Source organism: Marmota marmota, unplaced genomic scaffold (genome assembly GCF_001458135.2).
Source record: "Marmota marmota marmota unplaced genomic scaffold, marMar, whole genome shotgun sequence".
In the NCBI taxonomy this organism is placed as follows: domain Eukaryota; kingdom Metazoa; phylum Chordata; class Mammalia; order Rodentia; family Sciuridae; genus Marmota; species Marmota marmota.
In genome coordinates this window covers 27,298,864-27,322,029 of record NW_025999932.1, presented here as the reverse complement: position 1 = coordinate 27,322,029, position 23,166 = coordinate 27,298,864, and the positions used below count along the sequence as shown (strand labels likewise).

At 38.2% G+C, this 23,166-nt stretch overlaps 2 protein-coding genes across 14 annotated transcripts in view; one reads left to right on the top strand and one right to left on the bottom strand.

Moving 5' to 3' along the window:
• The window catches only part of Zar1l (zygote arrest 1 like), a 65,806-nt gene extending 53,427 nt beyond the window's left edge, over nt 1-12,379 (top strand). For 2 of the 4 annotated variants that reach the window (XM_015484194.2, XM_015484192.2), the window contains one exon: nt 694-1,601. In XM_015484194.2, coding sequence (XP_015339680.1) covers nt 694-705 — 12 coding nt within the window. In that variant the 3' untranslated portion in view covers nt 706-1,601. Of the gene's footprint in view, nt 1-693; nt 1,602-1,899; nt 2,000-4,841; nt 11,653-12,086 lie in introns of those variants that run through there. The other 2 variants (XR_007346740.1, XR_007346741.1) reach the window with 2 other exon arrangements.
• The window catches only part of Fry (FRY microtubule binding protein), a 376,400-nt gene that overhangs the window by 37,742 nt on the left and 315,492 nt on the right, over nt 1-23,166 (bottom strand). For all 10 annotated transcript variants that reach the window (XM_048800797.1, XM_048800790.1, XM_048800793.1 and 7 more), the window contains 11 exons: nt 21,915-22,036; nt 20,415-20,602; nt 19,276-19,370; nt 17,764-18,371; nt 15,921-16,018; nt 15,422-15,592; nt 11,014-11,154; nt 8,463-8,642; nt 6,058-6,219; nt 3,393-3,467; nt 679-849 (listed from right to left, as the gene is read on the bottom strand). In XM_048800797.1, the coding sequence (XP_048656754.1) occupies nt 679-849; nt 3,393-3,467; nt 6,058-6,219; nt 8,463-8,642; nt 11,014-11,154; nt 15,422-15,592; nt 15,921-16,018; nt 17,764-18,371; nt 19,276-19,370; nt 20,415-20,602; nt 21,915-22,036 (2,011 nt within the window). The remainder of the gene's footprint in view (nt 1-678; nt 850-3,392; nt 3,468-6,057; nt 6,220-8,462; nt 8,643-11,013; nt 11,155-15,421; nt 15,593-15,920; nt 16,019-17,763; nt 18,372-19,275; nt 19,371-20,414; nt 20,603-21,914; nt 22,037-23,166) is intronic.

The window sequence follows — 23,166 nt, the reverse complement described above, 5'->3', positions numbered from 1 at the left end:
CAAAAAAATGATTCATAGCAGAAAGCATCTTATTACATGATTAGCATTCAAAATAAATGAATCTGTATTTGCCTGTTGAGGCTTGAATTCAGCTGCTCCAGGTGTCTGGAATGCTGGCCACCAAACTAAATCAGGGCAGAGAGCTCTCCTGTGCTTTGTTTCAGGTTCTAATGACTTCATCAAATAGCGCACAGAGATGCTGGAGCCCTGAGGGCTCCCGTCTCATCTCGTGTTGACTCTCGTGTTGAGGCAGGCAAGTTGTGAAGTAAGGAATTAGAGACTCAGAGCAACTTTACATTTAAAATAGTTAAATGCTTAGCATATTTGCCCAGGTGCCAGTGAACAGGCTCAGAACTGAAGTGTTTTTGTGATTTTTTTTTTTTTTTTTTTAAGATCCCCTTTGGACTCTAAACACACAGTCTCTGTGTGGTCGTTACCACTCAGATCTTTGTCATTTAGAAATGACTTGGCAGCTGTGCTTCGGACTCAGGAAGGGTGTGGCAACTTTTGCCAAAGTTAAACCGTTGTACTTTGAATAACTTGATTCAAAACAGAGTTTAGAGCTTTCCAGCTAAAGACCTTGTTACAAAAATGTTCTATTTAGCAGGTAGAAAGACAGTTTTGTTAGTCAAGGGCAAGTTCCGAAGGGGATTATTTTTATAGAGAATGTAACTGTACCTCTCCATCCTCCAGCTCCACGTCTAGGAAATCGAAGTCCCTAAAGACTCTAAACTGCTGCTCGCTGTTTGTGTCGTCCATGTTCTCCTGTTCCCTGGCGCCGTCCTCGGAAGATACCAGGCTTGTCTGATGCTCCAGCAGATCCAAGTCCCCACACGAGGAAAAAATCACCTACGAGTCAAAAGAGCCCTCTCCTGAGAAACTGGTCTGCCTTCAGTTGTTTGTGCTATGAAAAACAGTAATTGGCTCTTCATAGCACTGTATTTCCAGTACACACCTAATTCCTTAAGTGGGTATTTTTAGAATGTTCTTTTATTATTTATGTTGGACAGGTGCCTTTGGATTAAACTCCTCGCAAAGATGCAAGTTCATGCACCAGGAAAACGGTGAAGAGTAGAATTTCTGCCTGTTAATGGATAAAGATGGGACACTAACTGTGTGTGTGAGACTGAAAACTGAGCATGTGTTCACAAACTAGAACACTAAGACTGTTTTCCAGTGTTTCTGACCTAATTAAAATGAGATAGTATACACATTCACAAGCACGTATATGTCAAATACACATAAATGATAGCTTATTACAGAATGAACCATAGGAACAAAGATTTTAGCCCTTTTAGAGATAAACCAGGAACTGGTAAGGAATAAGAAATAGAAGCCAAAAGTATAGTACTTCTCATTGGAATTGCAGAAAAGATGAATACCATGCCCATAATTTGTACTTAAATTTCTGTCCTTTTGAGTTAAACAAATCTGTAATATGTTAATGTTTTAAAATTCTACATTTAGGTTTCTTTTTTACTGAGCCATTGTAATAGCACTTTGTAGAAACAATGAACTTTGAATAAACCTAAAGGTTTTGCTAGTCAGTATCTACTGAGCATAGGCTGAAATTAAGTAAAATTAACAGTGATTTTATGTAACCATTATGTTTCAGTCTTCTTTGAAAAATGGGGAAGTCTATGGAAAAAATGTCAGTTGTATTTAAATTCTTAGAGTAAAAAAGAGCGAAGGGACTTTAAATGTAGTTTTTTTCCTCTAGTGTTTAAGTTGTAAGATATATACTATACTGTTGAATACCCCAAATCTGAAAATCCAGAATCTGAAACTTTTTGAGTGTTGACATGATCAAAATATTCATTTTTTTTGGCGGGGGGGTACTGGGGATTGAACTCAGGGGCACTCAACCACATCTCTAGCCCTGTTTTGTATTTTATTTAGAGACAGGGTCTCACTGAGTTGCTTGGTGCCTCGTTGAAGCTGATGCTGGCTTTGAACTTGCAATCCTCTGCTTCAGGCTCACAAACTGCTGAGATTACAGGTGTGTACCATCGTGCCTGGCAAAATTTTCAGATTTTATGAAGTCTGAATTCTCAGGTTAGGGTTACTCAATGCGTAAAGTCTATGCAAATAATTTCAAAATCCAAAGTGCTGAAACCTGAAATACTTCTGGTCCCAAACATTTTAGGGGGATATTGAAAATATATAAGGGATATTCAACCTGTATGCTCAGGAAATGGTATATGATGCATAATTTTGTTCTGGGATTGCAAATGGGTAGGTGAGATAAACAGCACTGAGGGCCAGTCAACTGGTCAATGAGAGAGGAGAAACAGAATTCAGATTTCCTCAGCTGAAGGCTCATTTTCCTAGTTAAGAACTTATCTTATTTGTAAAGTACTTCAGGTAAATATTTCTAGCTGGTAAAGGCTTTCATAGGGGCAGACAGTATGAACCTGAAGAAGTGCCAGTCACAGTGGCAAGAAATAGCCCCAACTGGCTGTGCTGCACTGCAGAGGCAAAATGCTCTTGTTTCTCTCCCTTGTGTGCTAGGAGGCTCTGTCTGCCCCTGCCACCATCCCCTCTGCCCTAAGTAATGTCACAGGATCAATAAGCCACTGATCTAAAAAGCAGAGGCCACTTAAGTCACTTAGATGATGAATGGGATACTTTTGAGATGGAAAGAAATATCAATTTGTACTTGTGCAAGTACTTACAAGCCTCTAACACTTCACCTAATTGTGAACAACATTAGTACTAAGATAGAGTATGGGATTTTAAAAATGGCTCTGCAGAGAAATTGTTCTCCTAATTCTTACTTGGTAAATCATTTAATTTGCTATTTCTTTTTCATAAATAATAAAGATGCTGTGATATAGATGAAATAAAAATTCTTGGTGAAATCATACCCTGACATTTGTACTATATAATATGTTTGTGTACACAATCTAAATTTCTGAATTTTATAAGCTTCACAAGTTTGCTTATATATTTCAGTCATGTCACTCACAAGCCTAATGGCATTTTTTTTTCAGTGAAAGTTAATGAGAAAAAAAATCACTAAAAACTTTGCAATGTTTATTTTTTAAGCATTGTGATGTTAACAATATAATGTTTCTACAACATGCTAAGTTTTGTCATTATTTTCATCTTTACTGTACATGAGTAAAATAATGACATCACAGCAAGGTATGGGTGTCCAGAGTAAAATTATATCCAAGAGGAATTAGAGCCAATAAATATTTTCCTTGTTTCTAAATAAGTGAGATTAAAAATCATGAAATGGGGAGGAATAATCCATGGGTTTGGTGTAGATGATGGATATCATCCTTGTTTTTCATGATAGAATCTTAAACTATATGATCAATGGCAAAAATAGAGTAAACCAAAAGACCATACATAACAAAATAACCGTGATGTATGCTAGGACTTACGGATGGGTTTTTGCTTAATCCTACTTCTTGGCCACACAGAGAAAGGACGTGCACCAACTTTTCTTTTGTCCTCTTCTGCAAAAGAAACACAAGGCAGGTTTTTATTATGGGGTCCTGCAAGTAAATCGGCTCTAATATTGTAGCCACTAACCACAAAGGGTGGGCAATCGTGTTTGAAATGGGGCCACTCAGAACTGAGATTTTAAAAAACACAAGGCTCAGTATGAAAAAAGTAGGCTATCTCATCAATAATGTAAAATGTTGTTATAATTAATTTTGCTTGTTTCTAGTTATTTATTTAGCCATGCTGGGACTGAATCTAGGCCTTGCACATGCCAGGCAAGTTCTTTACCACTAGCTGTACCCCAGTCCAGTTTCTTTTTACTTTTTTTTCTTTTAAGATGACTATTGCAACATTTAAGATGAGATTTGTATTATGTTTCTATGGATATTGCTGACCTAAGTTATCCCAAGAAGTGGGATAACCAAGTCCCTAGGTTCTTACATGAATATCCATCTCTTTCCTTGATAATTTTCTTGTATGTTACAACATCTAAATTAAATATATTCTGTTATAGGACAAGTCTTCTTTCCTCAAAATGAGAGAATAACTACTTTCTGCAGAACGAAAACATTCAATTATTCATAAGCCATATAAAATCTTTCTGGATTAATTTTAAATAGATATAATTCTTTTTTTTTCTTTGTAAACCTTATTTTCCAGCCCCCTAGGCATAGGGATTCTTCTGTAAACCATATATTTCAATGAGATAACTTGGTCTCAGAATGAATGGAAGGCTAAGAATGAAAAAATGTATTAACCAGAGCCTAGAAAACGTTATTGAACTTCAGAATAGCTCTTCTAGCAATCTTAATGTCTTTAAAATGGTTTTCTCCCCTTCAGTCTGACTCATGTTTTTTATGTAGAATGTACATTCTTAGATTTTCCTTCCCGTTGGTATTTGGTTCACTCCTTCCATCCAGATTACAGAAGAGACACCCAATATGGTGTCATTTCAAAGTCAGAGACTGGAGAACCTTGATGTTGAGTGGTGGCAGGAGATTTGCTCAATGATTCTCCAAGTCTTAGTGTCACTGTATAATTCTGTATAATTCTCTTAATAAATCAATTAAGTGAAACATGGACAAGGGTTATACATTTTTCTTTTTTCCCCCCATTTTCAACAACTTAGTGCTCACTAAGAATCTGCTGTGCTCCAGCCGGCTTGTGCCATATGTTCCATTTTCCAAACTTTTGAGAATGAAGGTGAATACTGTTGGGCATGCAAAAAAAAAAAAAAAAAAAAAATGTGTTTTTCCTTCCCAGCACCCATTTCACCGTCTTCTGATACTCTAGTTTCTCTTTTCATTCTGGGGAAGGGCTCCTCTCCCAGTCCTTTGACACCATCACACACCCTGTAAGTGTCCTCATTTTTTTTTTTTTTTTAGAACTGCTATGGATTACAGAAGAGGGACGGCCTTGCTCATCTGAAATCACCATAGCCGAAGGCCAAGAGAACCTGGAGATTCAGAGGTCATTGCTGCCTCCATGTAAAGAGCCAACCTGAGAATGAAGTCAACAGATGGGAAAATATGGGGCCAAGACTTTGGAAAGGGAAGGTGGGGACAGTGAGAAGAAGAATCTAAAGCTCTTGTTCCTGACCTTTGTCAGGATCCAGCTGTTTGAAGCCAAGTTAGGTGGTATTATAGTTTAGATCTTGAATGTCCCCATGTGTTACAGGTTTGGGCATTAGCCTATAGTGCTCTTGGGAGGTGGTGGGAACCTCTTAAAGAGTAGAAATCGGTTAGGTTACTGGGGGCATGCCCATGAAGGGGCTTTTGAGGGTCTTAGCCCTTTCCTTTCTTCCTTTGCTTACTGGCTGCCATGAGGTGATTGGGCACCTCCTCTGCCACATACACCTGCCATGAGGTACTGTGCCATCACAGGTCCAAGGGAATAGAGCCACGTGACCAGACTGAAACTCTGAAATCATGAGCCAAAATAAAGCTTTCTTCTTTATAAGTTGATTCTCTCAGGATTTGGTAGGAGTGCACAAAAGTGACTAACACAGATGGTTTAATTCCTTTTCTACTTCAGGAAAATTTTCAGTGGATTTCTGCTACAGCACTAAAAGACTTTTGAATAATGCAGTGTTTTACCTGACTAAGCCCAATGACATCAGTACTTTGACACAGTCATCTGTAAACTGAATACAGTCCTAGGCTATATAATCAAACTACAGAGAAGTCTAGCAGCCCCCTCCACTCAGCCTATGCATGGAGATCATGATTAAAGTCGATGCTCCTAAGAGGAGCCAGAATGGTCTTTTAGTGTACAGCCCTATTGACTCTTTGGGTGTCTAAAACCTATGGAATTGACTGTTTGAAGGGCTGCTGCAATGTGAAAGATTTTTGTTTTCTAAGCCTTAAGAAAACTAGAATCAATGAGTAGAAGTAACAGAGTCCGACTTCAACTCCACATAATGAGCTGTTCAAAGATAAAATGGGTGTCCTCAGAATGCTGTGAGACTCATCACTGGAAGTGTTGCTGTCTGGATGAAAAAATGTTGTGAGTGGGCATGGAGGAATCCAATATCACATGGGCAGCTGGACTCGGTAGGTCCTCTAAACTGCCTTCTAACAATGCATGTCTAGGATTGTATACCTGAGAATACTGAGGCCTTTTCCAGCTGACTGGAACAAGAACATTGGAATTGGAGCCTGATGAGGTGGATGATGTGCTCCGGGTAACTGCCATGGCCCTAGGCTTCCCATCACGCCCAGAAGAATTCTGTAGTTCATCATACCGCCTCCCAATGATTGGTGTCTGGAGAAAAAAACCACAAAAACACTCATTCTTCCATCTCATTAATAATTCTGTGGTATATAAAATGGGACTGTTCTACCCAGCAGCAACTGAAAAATGCTCAAGTGATTAAAAGCAGGTCCTAGAAGTTCAGTGTTACATATAAGCTCATTTCCCTAATGTTCAAATATACATTCTGAATCATTTTTTATCTTCAATATTTTCCCATCCTCTTTAGCAGTAGAAAACAAATTCAAGAACTTGTTCTTTAATATGCTTTAGAAACCACTGAAAAGATTAGATGCAAAACATGGAGGAAAGCTAACAGTTTTCAGACGTTTAACTATAAGGAAGAACTTCTGCCAGTTATAATGAAAGGCTAAAATTCCTTCCCCTCTCTCCAACTGCTAATCATCAATCTTTAAATACTCTTCATTTTTTTTTAAAGTTTTTTTTTTTTTTTTTGGTACTAGAATTGAACTCAGGGGCACTCAACCTCTGAGCCACATCCCCAGCCCTATTTTGCATTTTCTTCAGAGACAGGGTCTCAGTTGCTTAGCACCTCACCATTGCTGAGGCTGGCTTTGAACTCATGATCCTCCTGCCTCAGCCTCTTGAGCTCCTGGGATTACAAGCATGTGCCACTGTGCCTGGTACTCTTCATTTTTAAAAGGTTACATTATGTGTATCTTTTCAATTTTATTTAAATGGATGAGGTCAGAACCAGGTACTTGGGCAACACTTTAGAACTTCCACTTCCTGAAAGCCTTGGGGTGTGGTAGACAGTGCCTCCCAAACTTGAGTCCCAGGAAGGTCTCTGCTGCAGACACCAGCTCACAGGCCTGTCCTCAGAGGTGGCAGGAACTGACTGGTAATTTTACACCTGGCTCCTAAGGCTCATCATTCTGGAGTATTTCTGGGTCTCTGTGTGTTGAGGGATGCAGCTAACTGGCTATTTATATATTATATCTCTTGGGAGTAGAATAAATGCAAGTCTAAGAATAAAAATAACTTTCTCCCTAGCAAGTAAAAATGATGCATAGAGATTGAATCAATATCTTAATATTATTTATATACTAAATATAGATGCAGGCGTCACAGTGCAGCAAGGGTATCTCATCTCAAATACTGAAACAAGAAGTCAGTGAATACTATTGTGTCAAAGAAGCAACCTGGATGTAACCTATTTAAGAGTGCAAGGGGGTTCCACATAAGCAGATCCCGTTTTTTTCTCCACTCTTGGGGAATGCATTAATTCAGCAGTGTTTGGAAATAATTGTTAACAATCTCTGTGCACCAGACATGGTACCACCAGGCTCTGATTATAAATATCAGCAGAGTAGTTTCTGCTTTGGAGGGGGCATGCTACATGGGTCATGGGATAAGAGATACAAAAGTCAAGTTATGTTATACTTTAGACTTAATTAAGTACAGGCACCCAAAGGTCGGCTCAGGAAGCAGCAGGTAAATCTGACCATTTTTTGTCCTTTCTTTTTTCCCTCAATTCTGTAGCATGGGTTCTTAATTTCTCTTTCCCTTACCCTGTTCAAGGCAACCATAAAGGTGGATTCCATATTCCTGTAATTCCAAACTGCAGTCATTTATGGATCTGGTATAGATCGGAGAAAAAGGTTATGGCTAGAAAGATATGACATGATACTTGTAAGATAAAGAATGAGTGACATGGCTTACAATGTTTAATATTCCATTTTAAAGTAGCTTTCTAAAAAATTGTTTTTCATATAACTGAGGTTTCTTTTTTTTTTTGTCTTTTTGGTACCAGGTTTTGAACTCATGGGTACTTGGCCACTGAGCCACATCCTTAGCCCTATTTTGTATTTTATTTAGAGACAGAGTCTCACTGAGTTGCTTAGTGCCTCACTGTTGCTGAGGCTGGCTTTGAACTCACAATCCTCCTATCTTAGCTTCCCGAGCTGCTGGGATTACAGGCGTGCATCACCACACCCAGCTAGGTTAGATTCTGTTTCTTAAAGCTGCCAATTGTGAGCCCCAGAGAATATGAAATTCAGTTTTCTTTTCTTTCTTTTTTTTTTTTTTATGGTGCTTTGCATCAAACACAGGGGCTTATACATGCTCATCCTCAGCCCTTCAGTGTGTTCTTAATAGAATGGAACCAAATTTAGACCTTTGCAGTCTTTGTTTATAATAAATATAAGTCTTCCCTTCTCCAGGAAATTACTTGTAACTTTTGCCATCATAAGTTCATGCTGAAGTTCACAGAAACAGCTAACAAAGTTAAGTACCTCTGAAATGTCAAAGTGAAAGTCCAGGGTTTTTCCAGGTAGTTCCTTGGAAGCACTAGTCCACACACGATGTATTTCTATCTTTGAGAGGTCACTGTGCTGGTAGGAAGGCAACACCAGGCTGGCCGATCGAGACACGACCAACTTTAAGATATTCAAAGCCTCTCTCCAGTGAATGCTCTGTAAGAAATAAAACACTCAAGGTTAAAAACAACTTCATTTTGGAAAGCTAACTGCTGCTGAAATTGACTGACTTAAAACATGTAGGGAATTCCGTGATAAGTAAAAGGCGAATGATATAAGTAGACCATTTATATCTAAAATGAGCTACATTTAGGAAATAAGCAAATAAAAAAGACTCATTTTGTCTGTATTCAAATGAATAAAGTTAAAAAAATCACAAGTACAATTTTTGCCAAGGAGCTACATCCTTAATTTGATTAAAAAAAAAAAAAGCTCCCAATGCTAAAATGTTATGCTGTTGACTATTCACTCTTTCTCAAAGTTCTCCCCCCTCCAGGTTCTAGGTTTCAGTCTTCCTTGATCCTTTGACTTCTTTGGGTCTTCTTGCTCCATTTTATTCCTGGGCCTCTTGATCTCTTTTCTCACTTCATATCTTTCTTGTTACCTAACACAGGATTCTGGAAGCTCTTCTTAACTCCTCCTACCTTTCCCTTTGATATTTCTTTCCCTGTTTAAACTCAGTGGAATTCTCTCTGGCCCTGCCCAGATTATTTCAATGGCCCCTTAACTAGCCTTAGAATCAGCTACCCTGATCTTTCTAGAACTCTTCAGAGTAGGCTCTCAGAGAGTCTCTATCTCCATGCTTCAATGGCTCCCTCTAGTGGACAGGGTGGTGTCCACACTCTGAGCATGACCTGCAGATCTCATTCCATGCAGCTACTACTAGAGTACCTTAGGCCAGGCAAGGTCTCTTTGGCCTCTGTGCCTTTCCTTATGCTATCCCCTCATCCTGGAATGCTTTTCCTTTCCTTAATATATATCAACTTCCTGCTCTTCTTTAACAATTAGTTTGTTTTACCATCTTTGTTTTCTTGACTTGTGGGAAGAGGTACTTCCCCCACAAAAATATTGAACATAGTTAAAGCAACTTAATAACAATTGTAATTATTTTTATAATAATAAATAAAATACATCTCCTTCCTTAAATTCTGCACAAGGGAAATCATGGATTAAATATGAAATTAGCCATTATTCAAGATAAGAAATTAAGTACCAGAGATGGCCTGCAAGCCCAGGACAGAGTGAACATCCTACTAATACAACAAGAAAACGGGCCACATGATTAATAGAAAGATGTAGCTGACCCCCTCATCCCGTGAGTGCTGAAATTCTTATTGAATGAATGCCTATCTTGTGGCGCAACTATCATTGGCACTTTAAAAGTGAAGAAAAAAAAATAAACAACTTTTAGCATTAAATAATTCTAGTAATTGTCATTGGTGGAGATGGAAAGGAGTATCTAAACTTTACACTACCTGTCAGTGAGATTTGCCAGAGCAAGCCTAGTGTTTGCTCTTGAATTCTGCAACTCTCCACGCACACTCCTGAGAAGAAAGAGAGGAACAACTAGATGTGGAGAAGCCTGCGCTCCCTATGTTCAGTCTGTGGTGTGTGCTTCAGATAAACTTCTAGGCTCTAGAAACGGTTTCTGCTCTCTTTGCTCCTTTGAGATCTACTTATATTTTTCTTTTATTTCTATTAATCCCCACCTCTTCCCCCACCCAGTTGGGGAGTCTCAGGATACGGCTTTAAAGAAACATTCTGTAGGTGTTTATTGATGTTCACCAAGTGTCCTGCTGTGCTGGGTGCCTGGTTCAGTGAAACAAAAGAAATGACTTTGGAGCCAGATTCAAATACCAGCTCCACCCTCTACTAACTGAGATCTTGGGGCCAGTCTCTGGTTGATTTTTGTTTTTATTAAATCTTTCAAGACTGTTTATGATGGAAATATTAAAATAACACAGAAACAGAGACTAGCATAATGAACCTCCAGACACTCTTATTAGTTATTCACATTGTCATTTTACTTATGATCTCAACAAACAGTTGGAGTGTTTTAAAGAACATTTATGCAAGTATCTTAACCTTAGTTGGCTTACTCTAAAGTGGGGATTTTAACTGCTGAGTAACTTTTCACATGTTGAGGCACCTGGTCTGGAACCTGGTACATGGCACGCATACAAGTTCCTTGTCCCTCCTCCTCCTTTGAAATGAGATACCAGAAATAAGATCTGCCCCTGCCCTCCCAGCCAGGTGTGTGCTTTTAATATGCAGCCTACAAGCCCCAGTAGGCAGAACTGTGCCCTCTGAAGGTCAGGAATGTGCCAAGGCCTCATTCTGTCTTCTCAGAGTGCCACTCAGGATGCCATCAACCACCCGGCTGGACTGCCCTCCCTTTGTCATGGATACCAAGGAATGAATACATGATCTAGTGCCCATAAGGCTTTGTACCCAAGGACAAATTATAGACAAGTCTCAGTCTTTTTGGATTGACTCTGCTGATAAGTAAACTTATGCAGATACTCACTTGCACGTATTTTTCAATAGTCTTAAGAACTTCCACATTAAACTGCTTGACAGGAACAACAGAAAGGTCCATGTAGCTGAGCAGACTGTAGATCACTTGGAGGAGGGGCTGTTGCATACTGGGGAGACCTTTCTCCAGCAACTGTGGGAGGTAAAGTGCAGGTGAAGTCAGCTCTACACAGGACTTTCCCATAGAAGCACCCAGGTTTCCCCAGATCTTTACCACTGCATATTTCTTTAGGAGGGAAAATAAAAGATCCTAACTTCTGAGGAAATGGAGATATCATCAAAGGCACAGGGACATCATAAAATGTACACATGTAATATTAAAAAAATTAATCTCAAAAGGAAAGCATCAAACAACATTAATCATCAACAATTATAAATTGTATAAATTATATAAATTATAAATTGCAATATAATTTTTCAGTTATGAAATTGGCAAAGATTAGAAACTGGCAATATTTAGTATTGGTAAGGAGAAAAGGAATTAGGTATTCTTATACATCAGTAGAAATGTAAATTGGATAATTTGTTATTTGAGATCATGAGCAATAAAGAGGTCCATATTTTTGGAATAATATTTACACTCTTAGGAACATTTCTTTCCAAAACCAGAGATAAACACTATGAAAGCACTGTGCTGCTATGAACATCGATGTAGCAGTGTCCCTGTAGCATGCTCTTTTTAGGTCTTTAGGGAATAGACCAAGAAGGGGAATGGCTGGGTCAAATGGTGGCTCCATTCCCAGCTTTCCAAGAAATCTCCATACTGCTTTCCAAATNGGAGGGGAGAGGTGGGGAGGGGGGAGGGTGGAGGATGGGAAAGGCAGCGGAGCACAACAGACACTAGGATGGCAATTTGTAAATCAATGGATGTGTAACTGATGTGATTCTGCAATCTGTGTATGGGGTGAAGGTGGGAGTTCATAACCCACTTGAATCAAAGTGTGGAATATGATATGTCAAGAAATTTGTAATGTTTTGAACAACCCACCATAAAAAATAAAAAAAAAAAAAAGAAAAAAAAGAGAAAAAAAAAGAAAAAAAAAAAAACAAAAAACACTATGAAAGCAGAGTGAATGTATGAGATTTCTGTAATTAAATGGTTAAAAAAGCATACACAAAACAAGAAAGCACTACAAGCAATTTAAATATTGAACATCAGGGAAATTGATATATAAATTAATAGTAAATTACATTGTGAACTATTATGTAGTTAATAGAATAATGTTTTAAAGACAGCAAAGCATATTAGATGATATTAAGTTGAAGACAAAGCATATATAATTGTCTTACAGAACCAGCCTAGGTGTCCATAAATGGATGAATGGATAAAAAAAAAAAAATACACAGTGGAGTTTTATTCAGCCATAAAGAACAATGACATTATGTCATTTGCAGGAAAGTGGATGAAACTAGAGACCACTATGAAATAAGTGAAATAAGCCAAACTCAGAAGGTCAAGGGTCATATGTTCCCTCTCATATGTGGAAGCTAGAGAGAGGAAAAAGGAAAAGAAAGGTGGGGGCAGATCTCGTTGAAATCAAAGGGAGTTCAGTAAAATAGAGAGCAAAGGGATCAGGGGCAGGGAGGAGGGGAGAGAATGGGGAAATGCTGGGAAATGATACTGGCCAAATTATATTGTGCACATGTATAAAGATGTAACAATGAATCCTGCCACTACTTACAACTAGGATACACCAATAAAAAACATGGACAAAGAGCATACAGATTAGCTACATAACAACAGTTGATGCCAAAATTGAAATGGATATGTTTGTTGTACAGAAATAGTATTTCTCTCTAAATAAAATAATTTGGGGTGATGCTTTTTCTTTATTTTAAAAATAATGTTCTGGACCTTCCAAATTTTCTGTTATGAGCTTTTTTTTTCCTTTTATAATCAGGAAAAAAGCCAATGACATTGTCTCAAAGAAAAACAGAATAGTGAGAAAATATTTATGTTAGGCATCATGATAAAAGTTTGCTATTCAAAATAAAGGATTGATAGAAATGATACAAATAAATCCTGAAATTCCACATCAAAAGTGGTCAAAGGAAATAACAGAACAGCTCACACAGGAGGAAGTAAACAGTTACGTAAATCCATTGTGTGGAAAATTGAATATCTTCACCAGAAAGGAAATACATAAGGAAAATAATCTGACAATATTTATAAAAAGCATCATACAGAAAAATGAATACCTGCAGTGACAAAATTTAGTAGGAATATAGCCACACAAAAAATATTTATACATGTTAGTATTGTAAATTAGGAAATTCTCTGTGGAGACCAATTTCTCAAATGTAGTAACATACCCACATAGTCGTGTCTTTTGACTGGGTAATTATACTTTGGGAAAAGGGATCACTTGATATTTTTAGATAATATAAGTGATCACTTGATAAAATATCAAATATCATTTGATAAAAGATCTACATAACAGGACCCCCTCTAATAGAATGAATTATGAACGTAAGCAACAAAAGGGAAACGATTGAAGTTTTACATGAACCTGACAGAATTCCAGGGTTATTCAAAACAGCATCCTGTGAGTTAGGTCAACACATGGAGATACACACAGAATTAGCATAAACAGAGCAGGTGCAATGCAAGGACTGCCCACTGCCACACAGTTAGACATATGTGCATGGCTAAGACCTGAAAAAACAGGTAACTGAAACAGACGTTAATTGGATTATATATGGTGGAAAGTTGGGTAAGTTCATAATAAAAGTTTTTGGTGACAATTTTGTGATAAGGGCAGAACAGAACAAATTAGGTGATTTATTTTAATATATTTTTTTTGTGTGTGTGGTGAAGTACACATCATAACCATTTTAACCATTTTTAAGTGTGCAATTCAGTGGTATCAATTCACATTGCTGTGCAGCCATCATTATGTACTTCCAGGACTTGCTCATCACTCCATACTGAGATTCTATACCAATAAAATAACTATCTCCTACCTACTGCCCCCAGCTCCTGGTAATCAATATATATATATATATATTCTGCTCCTATAGATTTGCCTAATCTATGTGCCTCAAGTATGTTGAATCATGATATTTTCCTTTTGTATCTGGCTTATTTCACTTAGCATTATGTACTCAAGGCTCATCTATGGTGAAACATGTGTCAGAATTTCTGTCTCTTGAGGCTAATGATATTCCATTGTGTGTGTGTCCCACCTTCCATTTACACTTTTGAAACTATCATGGTTAGTATTCCAAACAAATATTGCCTCTTTCTATTCTATCACACACTATATCTTCTTTTAAAACAGGCACCATTATCTGCCTTGTAAACAGGATGTTTGTGACAGTTCTCCCAGTACTTATTGTGTGCCGAGGTATGTGTAGGGACAACTGTGACCAGGTGATTATCAAAAGCACTGGAGTGGCACTGTGAGAGATCCTTAAAATACTAGGTATGCAGGTGGGGAAAGAGTAAATAAATCCTGGACTGCTGATGGTCTGATGTAGCCCATAGATTGCTGATCCATACTGTCAGGCAGAATCCTGCAGGGTCAACTGCAAATATTGTTTTATGGGTTTGTACCTTATGCTACATAGATACTTTCAATTTAAAAAAATTTTTTTTTAGTTGTAGATGGACACAATATCTTTATGTGCTGAGGATTGAACCCAGTGCCTGACACTTGTGAGGCAGGCATTCTACCACTGAACGACACAGCCCCAGCCTGAACCATTCAGTCTTGTAGAGGCTTTGAGGAATGGTTGACTTTTTAACTTATTTGAAACCTATATTGGTGATATAACTAAAAGAAAAGTTAGGATAGATTGCCCTTATCTCTTTGGATAAGGACTTTATGACCTTGCATATTAAATTTGTTGGGACCATAGGACTACCTGTGAAATGCTATATATTTCTAGCACAAACAGAAACAGAAAATTAGAGTTTGGGTTGTAATGTTTGTGCTACAAACACATTCCAATTTGATTAAAAAAAAGGTAATGATAAACACTTTTATTTTAGGAGGTATTTTTTGTTAATTACTTCAGAGCAAACAACCATTAAACACATCAAGATACACAGTAACTCCTTAAATAAGATTTGAACACTCAGAATAATTAGGATAAGATTTTCACATCTCTGTCATGCTGATAGGTATTAATAAACAGGAGTTTAAGCTTTGGAAGTAGCTAGATCTGGGATCAAAGACCTGCTCTGCCACCTTAAACTTAACCTGGCAGAGCCTCAGATTCTTTATTATAATAACCACATCACTGGCTTGTTGTGAAGATTTGAGATGATTCCATTAGTATCTATAATAATATGTAGCAGGGACTCAATAAACAGAAGTTGAGGGTATATTATCAGTTCCATATGAATATTTAACCAGAGACGCTATAATGGATGTTATCCTTAGTTTAAAGCTTACCTCTGCCAGGTAGGTGACCATGTTCAAGGTAATGTCAGCATATGCTTCATGAAGGTATCGACAGACCACATTGACCCACGTGGCACAGTCCCTTGTATAGCTGTGTGTTTTATAAAGAGTCATAACGTGTGCAAGATTTGAAAGTTTAGGGTTTTTCTCTTCCAAACAAACCTTTTAAGATAAGAAAAGCAATTAAGGATAAAGTATTCCAATGAAAGGAAGAAATGTTAGCAAATTTTGCTATAAATCCTGATAGTCTGGAAAGAAGACTGACAGAACTTGTGGTAGTCACAGCAGGGCTTAACTTAGTAATTAGCTAATACAATTTCCAAAAGTTCTTTCCACTTGTTTTTCTTAATAATCAAAGAAGACAGTATGTATCAGACACTCACATTTGAGAAAAATCACTGGCTTCCCTGGGCCTGGTCATTTCTGACTGACACTGGGCCTTCCTGCAGGCCCATATGGACTTGCCTGAATGTGGAACTGAAACTCATACCTGAGCAATCCTTTCGGCTATATCTTTACAGAACTGATTGGGATTTTCAAAATGCTGGATCAGCTGGGGCAGGAGACACAAGACATTCAGTGGAAACCCTGGATTAGAGAAGATACAATGAAGATAGCTAAATACAGGACATTTTAACTGGTGACAGTGGACAGGCACATTATAGGTTTTATTCTGCAGTGATACAAAAGCAGTCTTTGGAAGCAGCTTAAATATGACCTAACACAAAAATCCATGAAAAACAGACAATCACAATGGCAATAATTATAAAGGAGGCACCAAAGTAGATTTGCAATTTTAACATACATTTGTCATCTTGTGATGGATTCTTTGTGAATGAAGAATGACGACACAGATTTTATTGGAACAGACTGAATTGAGCTGAAACACTAATTTGAAATTTTTATCAAAACACATTTTAAGAAAAGCTGGTACAAAAGGACATAGATCAGCCAATTTAAGTCTTAGTCACAGAATTATAAAGACTTATTGGAGATTGAACCCAGGGGTGCTTTACCACTGAGCCACATCCCCAGTCATTTTTCATTTTGAGATGATCTCCCTAAGTAGCATAGAGCCTAACTAAATGGCTGAGGCTGGCTTTGAACTTGCAATCTTTCTGCCTCAGTCTCCTGAGTCACTGGGATTATAGGCATGCGCCACCCAGCTCGGCTCAGTAAAGACTTTTTCAAATAATGAGGAATGGCCTAGTATCTCTGAGTTAAAATCTAGTTCATGAAATGAATTCTGGGCTATTTGCCATGGTATTAAAAATCTGGTGTGTTGATTTGTTTTAATTCAAAACAATAGGGAATCAATAAAATTTTAAAGAGGAAAAGAAAAGCAATAAATAATTAAAAGATTTGGGAGTTGAAAAAAATAGGAAAAATAGTCTGTATAAGAGCAAAGGAATATTCCATGTATATATAATACGTCAAAATACATTCTACTGTCTTGTATATCTAAAAAGAACAAGTAAAAATAAATAAATAAATAAATAAAAGAAAAAAAGAGGTTCAACATATACCAAACAAACCCTTCACAACTTTGAGAATCAAATAGATGGTAACAAAATAATACTGGGTGACTTTAACACACTTCTCTCACAACTCAATAGATCTTCCAAACAAAAACTAAATAAAGAAGCTGTAGAACTAAAAAATATAATTAATAATTTAGACTTAGCAGACATATACAGAATATTTCATTCATCAATGACTGAACACATTTTCTTCTCCGCAGCACACAGATCCTTCTCTAAAACAGACCATATCTTATGCCACAAAGCAACTCTGAGCAAATACAAAGAAATAGAGATTAAACCTTGCATTTTATCAGATCCTAAGGGAATGAAGTTAGAAATCAATGGTAACATAAAAAATAGAAGCTGCTCTAACACCTGGAGACTAAAAATATCACACTATTGAATGACCAATGGACAGCTGAAGAAACCAGGGATGAAATAAAAAAAATACTTAGAGATAAATAAGAATAGAGACATAACAGATCAAAATCTCTGGGACACTATGAAGGTGGTTCTAAGAGGAAAGTTCACTGCACTACTCTTTTAATTTACTGCCTTGAAATATCTTCTATGATATAAAGACAGTGCTGGCCACCAAACCTTGAGTCTTGCACATGCTAGGTAAGTGCTCTACCACATCCCCAACCCTATTAAATGGAATTTTAAAACAAAACAAAACAAAACAAAAGTAGCTATTCCTAAAGAACCATTTCTTAGCAAAACTGTTAAAAGCAGTAAATCCATATCATCTTATTCCACTAAAGATAAATCCCACCACGAGCATTGAGAGAGTGAGCGAGTTGGCTTTACCGATAGCTTGGGATGAATCCACCATGGATACTTTGGACACTGGGGTCAGCAGGCTGAAAAGTTGCAGGGTCAGGTCGGTCGTGGTGAGAGATGTGAATCCCTTCAGCAGCAGCTGCTGCAACCCTGAGAAGTCAGCCCACTTGAGCTGGGCCTGGAGTTTCTCAAGTTTTTCTCGGTTCTCAGCTTTATCAAGTGGCATATGTGCTAGTAGTCGATTCAACAGCCTTAAGGCCATTAGGTACTCAAACTCAAAGTCAGATTCCATCAAGGCCACTGTGACCCAGAAGATGGTGGCCAACAGGTTGGTGGGATGATTTATGTGGGATGGGTCCGTAAGACTGTCCTTCAAAGAGGAGGAGCTTCTGGTTTTTGAGGAAAGACCCTGTTGGGTACAAGCCTGGATTCTGTCCAGGGTGGCACTTCGAGGTGGGTCAGAGGATCGGTCAACCACACCAAACTTCTTGGGCACAGAGAAGCTTCTTTGATGCCGACTCCGTTCTGCAGTTGTGGTGTTGCCACCGGCAGCTCCTGGGTTCACATTTAGTTGCCCTGTGCTCTTTCTGCTTGCGGTTAGTTTAGTGCTGGAGCTTAAATCTGGTGATGAAGAGCTGGGTATAAAAACAAATAAGTTCAAATTAAATTCGTTCAGTGGAGTGCCCACAAGCTTCACTAAAAGTGAAGTCCACTCAAGTCCCTAGGAAACACTAAAGAAGGGGAAATATTCTTTGGAAATAAATGCTACTTTCTTCTAATTTCTTTTTTCCTTATCCTTAAACTTTAAGCTATGAAAAACAAACCTTGACAAGTACAACCTTTACTGGCTCAATTTCAAGAAAGATGAGCTCAATTATACAACCTGGGTTCATGAATATTTCAAATGAGTTTTCTAAATATTGGCAGCAACAACAACAAAAAAAGCAGGAATTTCTTTTAAGTAAAGTCAACATTTATTCCAACAGTTTTAATAGGAATAGTTCAGCTGAGCTTTGTATATGTTCATTTAAAAATATTGTTTAGTTTTAGTTTCTGTTTACCAATGCCTATAATCCCAGCAATTTGGGAGGCTGAGGCAGGAGGATCACAAGTTCCACGGCCACCTTTGGCAACAATAGTGAGACCCTCAGTAACTTAGTGAGGACCTGTCTCAAAATAAAAGGACTGGGGATGTAGCTCAGTTGTAAAGTACCCCTGGATTCAACCCCCAGTATTCCCCCTCTCCCCCCCCCCAAAAGTATTCAAGGACATGAAAAAGTGAAAAATCATTAATATTTGTATCAATGGAGAGATAATATTTGGTGTCTATCTTCTGACATTTAAAAATATTTGTAAAATGTGTATATATGTATATTATAACTTCCTTTTTTAACTTTAGGAAATACCATACATACTTTTCAGGTCATATATAAACTTCAAAAATGAAATTTTCTCTTTGTACTCTGTCACAAATTCAGCATCTCCCAAATATTCAGTGCAGTAAATTTGATTACATAATGTCAGTGAACTGATTCTCACCGAGATAAAACAGTTAAGAGATCACTGTTCTTCAAGCAGTCAGATAAGTTATCCACAGCAGCCTCCAAGGTCAGAAGGGCTTCCATTACATAACCCTGCCAAACATGCAAAGATTACATTTTGTGCTGCTTATAGTCACTGTTAACTTTCTGAGGATAAACTTAATTAATGCAAACTTTATTCCAGTAATATCAGTAGATCTGAAAGCTACACAATCATTGTTGCTTTAAATCACAAAAATCTAAAAACAAATTTTTAAGACTATTTAGGAAATTCAGATGTCTTAGGAGTTAGCTGATAATAAGGATGTATTTCTCTATGTCTGACAGCTTTAATGAGGTTTGAAATCCAAGGTGGGCAGGAGTGGTGGTGGCGGGAGGAGGTGGGGAAGGGGAAGGGGGAAGAATGGCCCCCTGCTGAGGAATAGTGTCTGATAGGAAGAGATGAGGTGTAAGAAGTGTGCCTAAGAAGAGGTTTGCCTCAGAGGCATTTGCCTGCACTTTGTTGCCAGAAGGAGGAGAAAAAGGTAGAGTCCATAGGTTTGTGCAGGTTTCCTGAGATGCAGGAATATGTCAATGGGAAAAAAGGGCTTGGCCCAAGCCACAGAGCTTGTAATGCCCTTAGCTTTCAAACCATTCATCTCCCCAGTCTCTGGGTCTCCTACAGTAGGGTCTTCCTGTGGCAGCGACCCCATTCCATCTCCAACTCTTCCAGTCTACTGAAGAATGACCATACAGGGAAGGGTAGGACTTTGCACAGATACAATGGAGATGCTTGCTGTGTGTGCAGAGATTGAGTCCTGCATCCTCAATGGATGGTAAAACCCCCAAACAATACAAAATAACCTATGTTCCCTCTGCCAAATAACCCCCCCCCCCAAAAAGGATCCAAACAGATTTTTCAACCATTTGTTTTATAAACAGAATAGTATTCATTCATAGTATTCATTGAATTTCTAGAATTTCTAGAACAATGCCCCAGGACTGAATTTTGGAAATACAAAGGCCAACTTCTAATTTTTTAAATTGTTCAAATGGATGATTTAATGAGTGAGAGAGAAGGATCAAAGAAAGTTAACTCCTCTCATTTGAATTCAAAGAGCTCGGCCTTCATGAGCTCAGTGGTCTTCCCTTCTATACCTGAATCTCATCTCCGTGTTCTCCGATCACCTCCACCAGTCGAGACAGGAGGTCAGACAAGGCATGTGCAGACAGAGGCTGCTTGAGGGCCCGGAATATCTGGAAGGACCGGCCAGCATAGTGCCTTGAGGAGCTCGCGAGGGCTGTCTGCAGTGCCACTTCACTCAAGTGTTGTTCCAGATGAAAACCTAGTGCCAGAGAACGAGTTAGCCTCTGTGCTGCAAACTAGGACACCAAAGTCACCCAGGACACCAAAGTCATAGCATCCTGGCAGCATAGAGCTATCCTGTGGTGGTCCATTTGTAAAAATCGACCATAAACCTGGGTGCCTGTAGTCCCAGCTATTTGGGAGACTGAGACAAGAGCATTGCTTGAACCCAGGTGTTCAAGGCTGGCCTGGGTAACATGTCAAGATCCATCCCAAAATGAATGAATGAACCATTTTAAAATAAAGACAAATTTTGTATGAGTCTTGATAAAGCATAGTGTAGTAAAAGGGAAAAAAAATGCTGGGGATACAGCTCAGTGGTAGAGCACTTGTCTAGCAGTCATGAGGTCCTGTTAGACAGGACACATACACACACACACACACACACACACACACACACACACACGAAGAAAGAAAGCAAAAGGCAATCCTATTCCTGAAATGAGTTTACCATTTCAGTTTATCAGTAGTTTTTGGTTTATAGTAGGTGTCTTATGATAATGAAAAGAGATGTGGTTAATCAGAAATGCTTCAAAGTAGGAAACATGTTAATTATTAGAGCAGCTGGGAAAGTCAGTGAGCCAGATCTAATACTGGTGTGAAAAAAGGGTAGACATAGCTTTTATATCACAGTAAGGAACCAAGTTCAAATTTTGCACACAAATCAGTCAGTCCAAGTTATATCTGAAAGGAATTCAGCTTGCGGGCAAATCTGTAAATATTATGATGCTACTATAGTTTCAATGAGAATCACTGTGTTTAGAATATTGAAAGGTCATTTGTACAAGAATTGTTAGCAAACCCTTAAAGCCAAAAACATTTCATCACAAATTCTTTTTGTCTTTTTATAACAAGGACTTTGTACACTCTAGGCAAGAGCTTACCATTGAGCTACATCACAGACTCAAATTCTTTTCTTTTTTCCCCCCTTAAAAAATTCCAATCAGTCATTTAATTAAACTGGTTGACGATTTTTCATAGTTGAGACTGATGTTGGCCAATAAATGAAATTTATGCCTCACGATTTTTTCTAGATAAAATTAACATTATGGGTAGAGTTTAATTCTAGTAGTAAGGTTAAGATTGGGAAGGTTATTTGATGGGGCTTGGTGCAAGTGCAGATGGCATGGATTCAGTTGGGCCACACTAAGAAGAAGCTTTGAAATTCTCCTATGAATATGCTCATGCACAGGTGGTGTCAGGATCACGTTATAAGGTGTATTGTCATCATGAAGTGATCTCCCTTATGGAAAACTGATGAAAGAAGGATCTGGGCAAAGAGGATGAAGTACCTGATTTGGAATCTTTGAATACGGATACAACATGACGTAGGAAATTAGTGAGCTGCTCGGCACTCTTTGAATTTTGATTTTTGGGTGTGATGTCTTCATGGCACCAAAGTGGACCGAATGCCCTTGAACAAAACACACAAAATGTCAAAAGTATAATTTTCACTTACCATTTTAAAAACTATACATGGAGTTCTGACTCTGAAGATGCACAATACTTTCGAAAACTTCATGATCTGGGGGTACATTTCAAGTTTGTGGAGACATACTTTTCAATGTTTTAAATTAAATTGATTCACAAAATGAAAATCTCCTATTTTGCCATAACAGTACAGGCATATTATTGATATGTTGAATAAATTAATATAAAATACTAAATAAAATGTAGATTTAGACAGACTCACTGTTCACATCGTAGCATTTGCAGAGATAAGGATTTCATGAAGACCACATCATTAAGTTGCCAAATACCGTGGACCCAAACTGAAGATATGGCTTTCATTGTCTAGTTGGTTTTCAACAGTAAGACTCAATAGAGCCAGGTGAGAGAACTTCAGTCGACTGCCTTTCTCAACATGTGGTATTGTTGGATGGTAAGTGGCAACACCACCTGTTCTCTCTATGAATCATCCAGGTCTCTGAAGCACCCTGTCTGTGCACACACTCTGTATGAAGGGCCCCCCTCCTAAGCTTCCTGCACACGATATCCCACATTAAGCTGGGAGCTGTGTAAAAGAACCTGAGTTATTGGGGAAAGAAAATGCTCTTTTTGCATTAACTGATGCAAGAAAGAAAACTCATGTCAGATACTGTATAACATGTATACAAACTAAATTTCCAGGACTTAACTCACTGCAAAAGGAGAGCGTGTCTCCAGGTCACAGGTGCATGCCTTTATACAAACACTGGACCTCGGGCTGCTAGAAATTCTGAAGTCTTACAAGTGAAATGGTTAATTAGAAGAGCAGGAAGACCTGAAAAAACAGGACCACTTGTAGTTTTCCTTGATTTTGCTTTATGATTAGTTTGAGTCCTTTCCCATCCTGCTTCCTAGTTTCTCATTTCTGACTCCCAATTACAAATGACTCTTTGGACCAGACACGCAGACAGTGATCCCCTCAGCAGCTGCTCCTGGCTCAATTGTAGCTGAAATCATTGGTTTCCAGAGTGAAGATGTTTGCGATGTCTCAGAACTCCCAGATCCTGGCAGCTCTGATATGTGACTAAAGTCAAGCCTGCAGTTACCAGGTCCTGT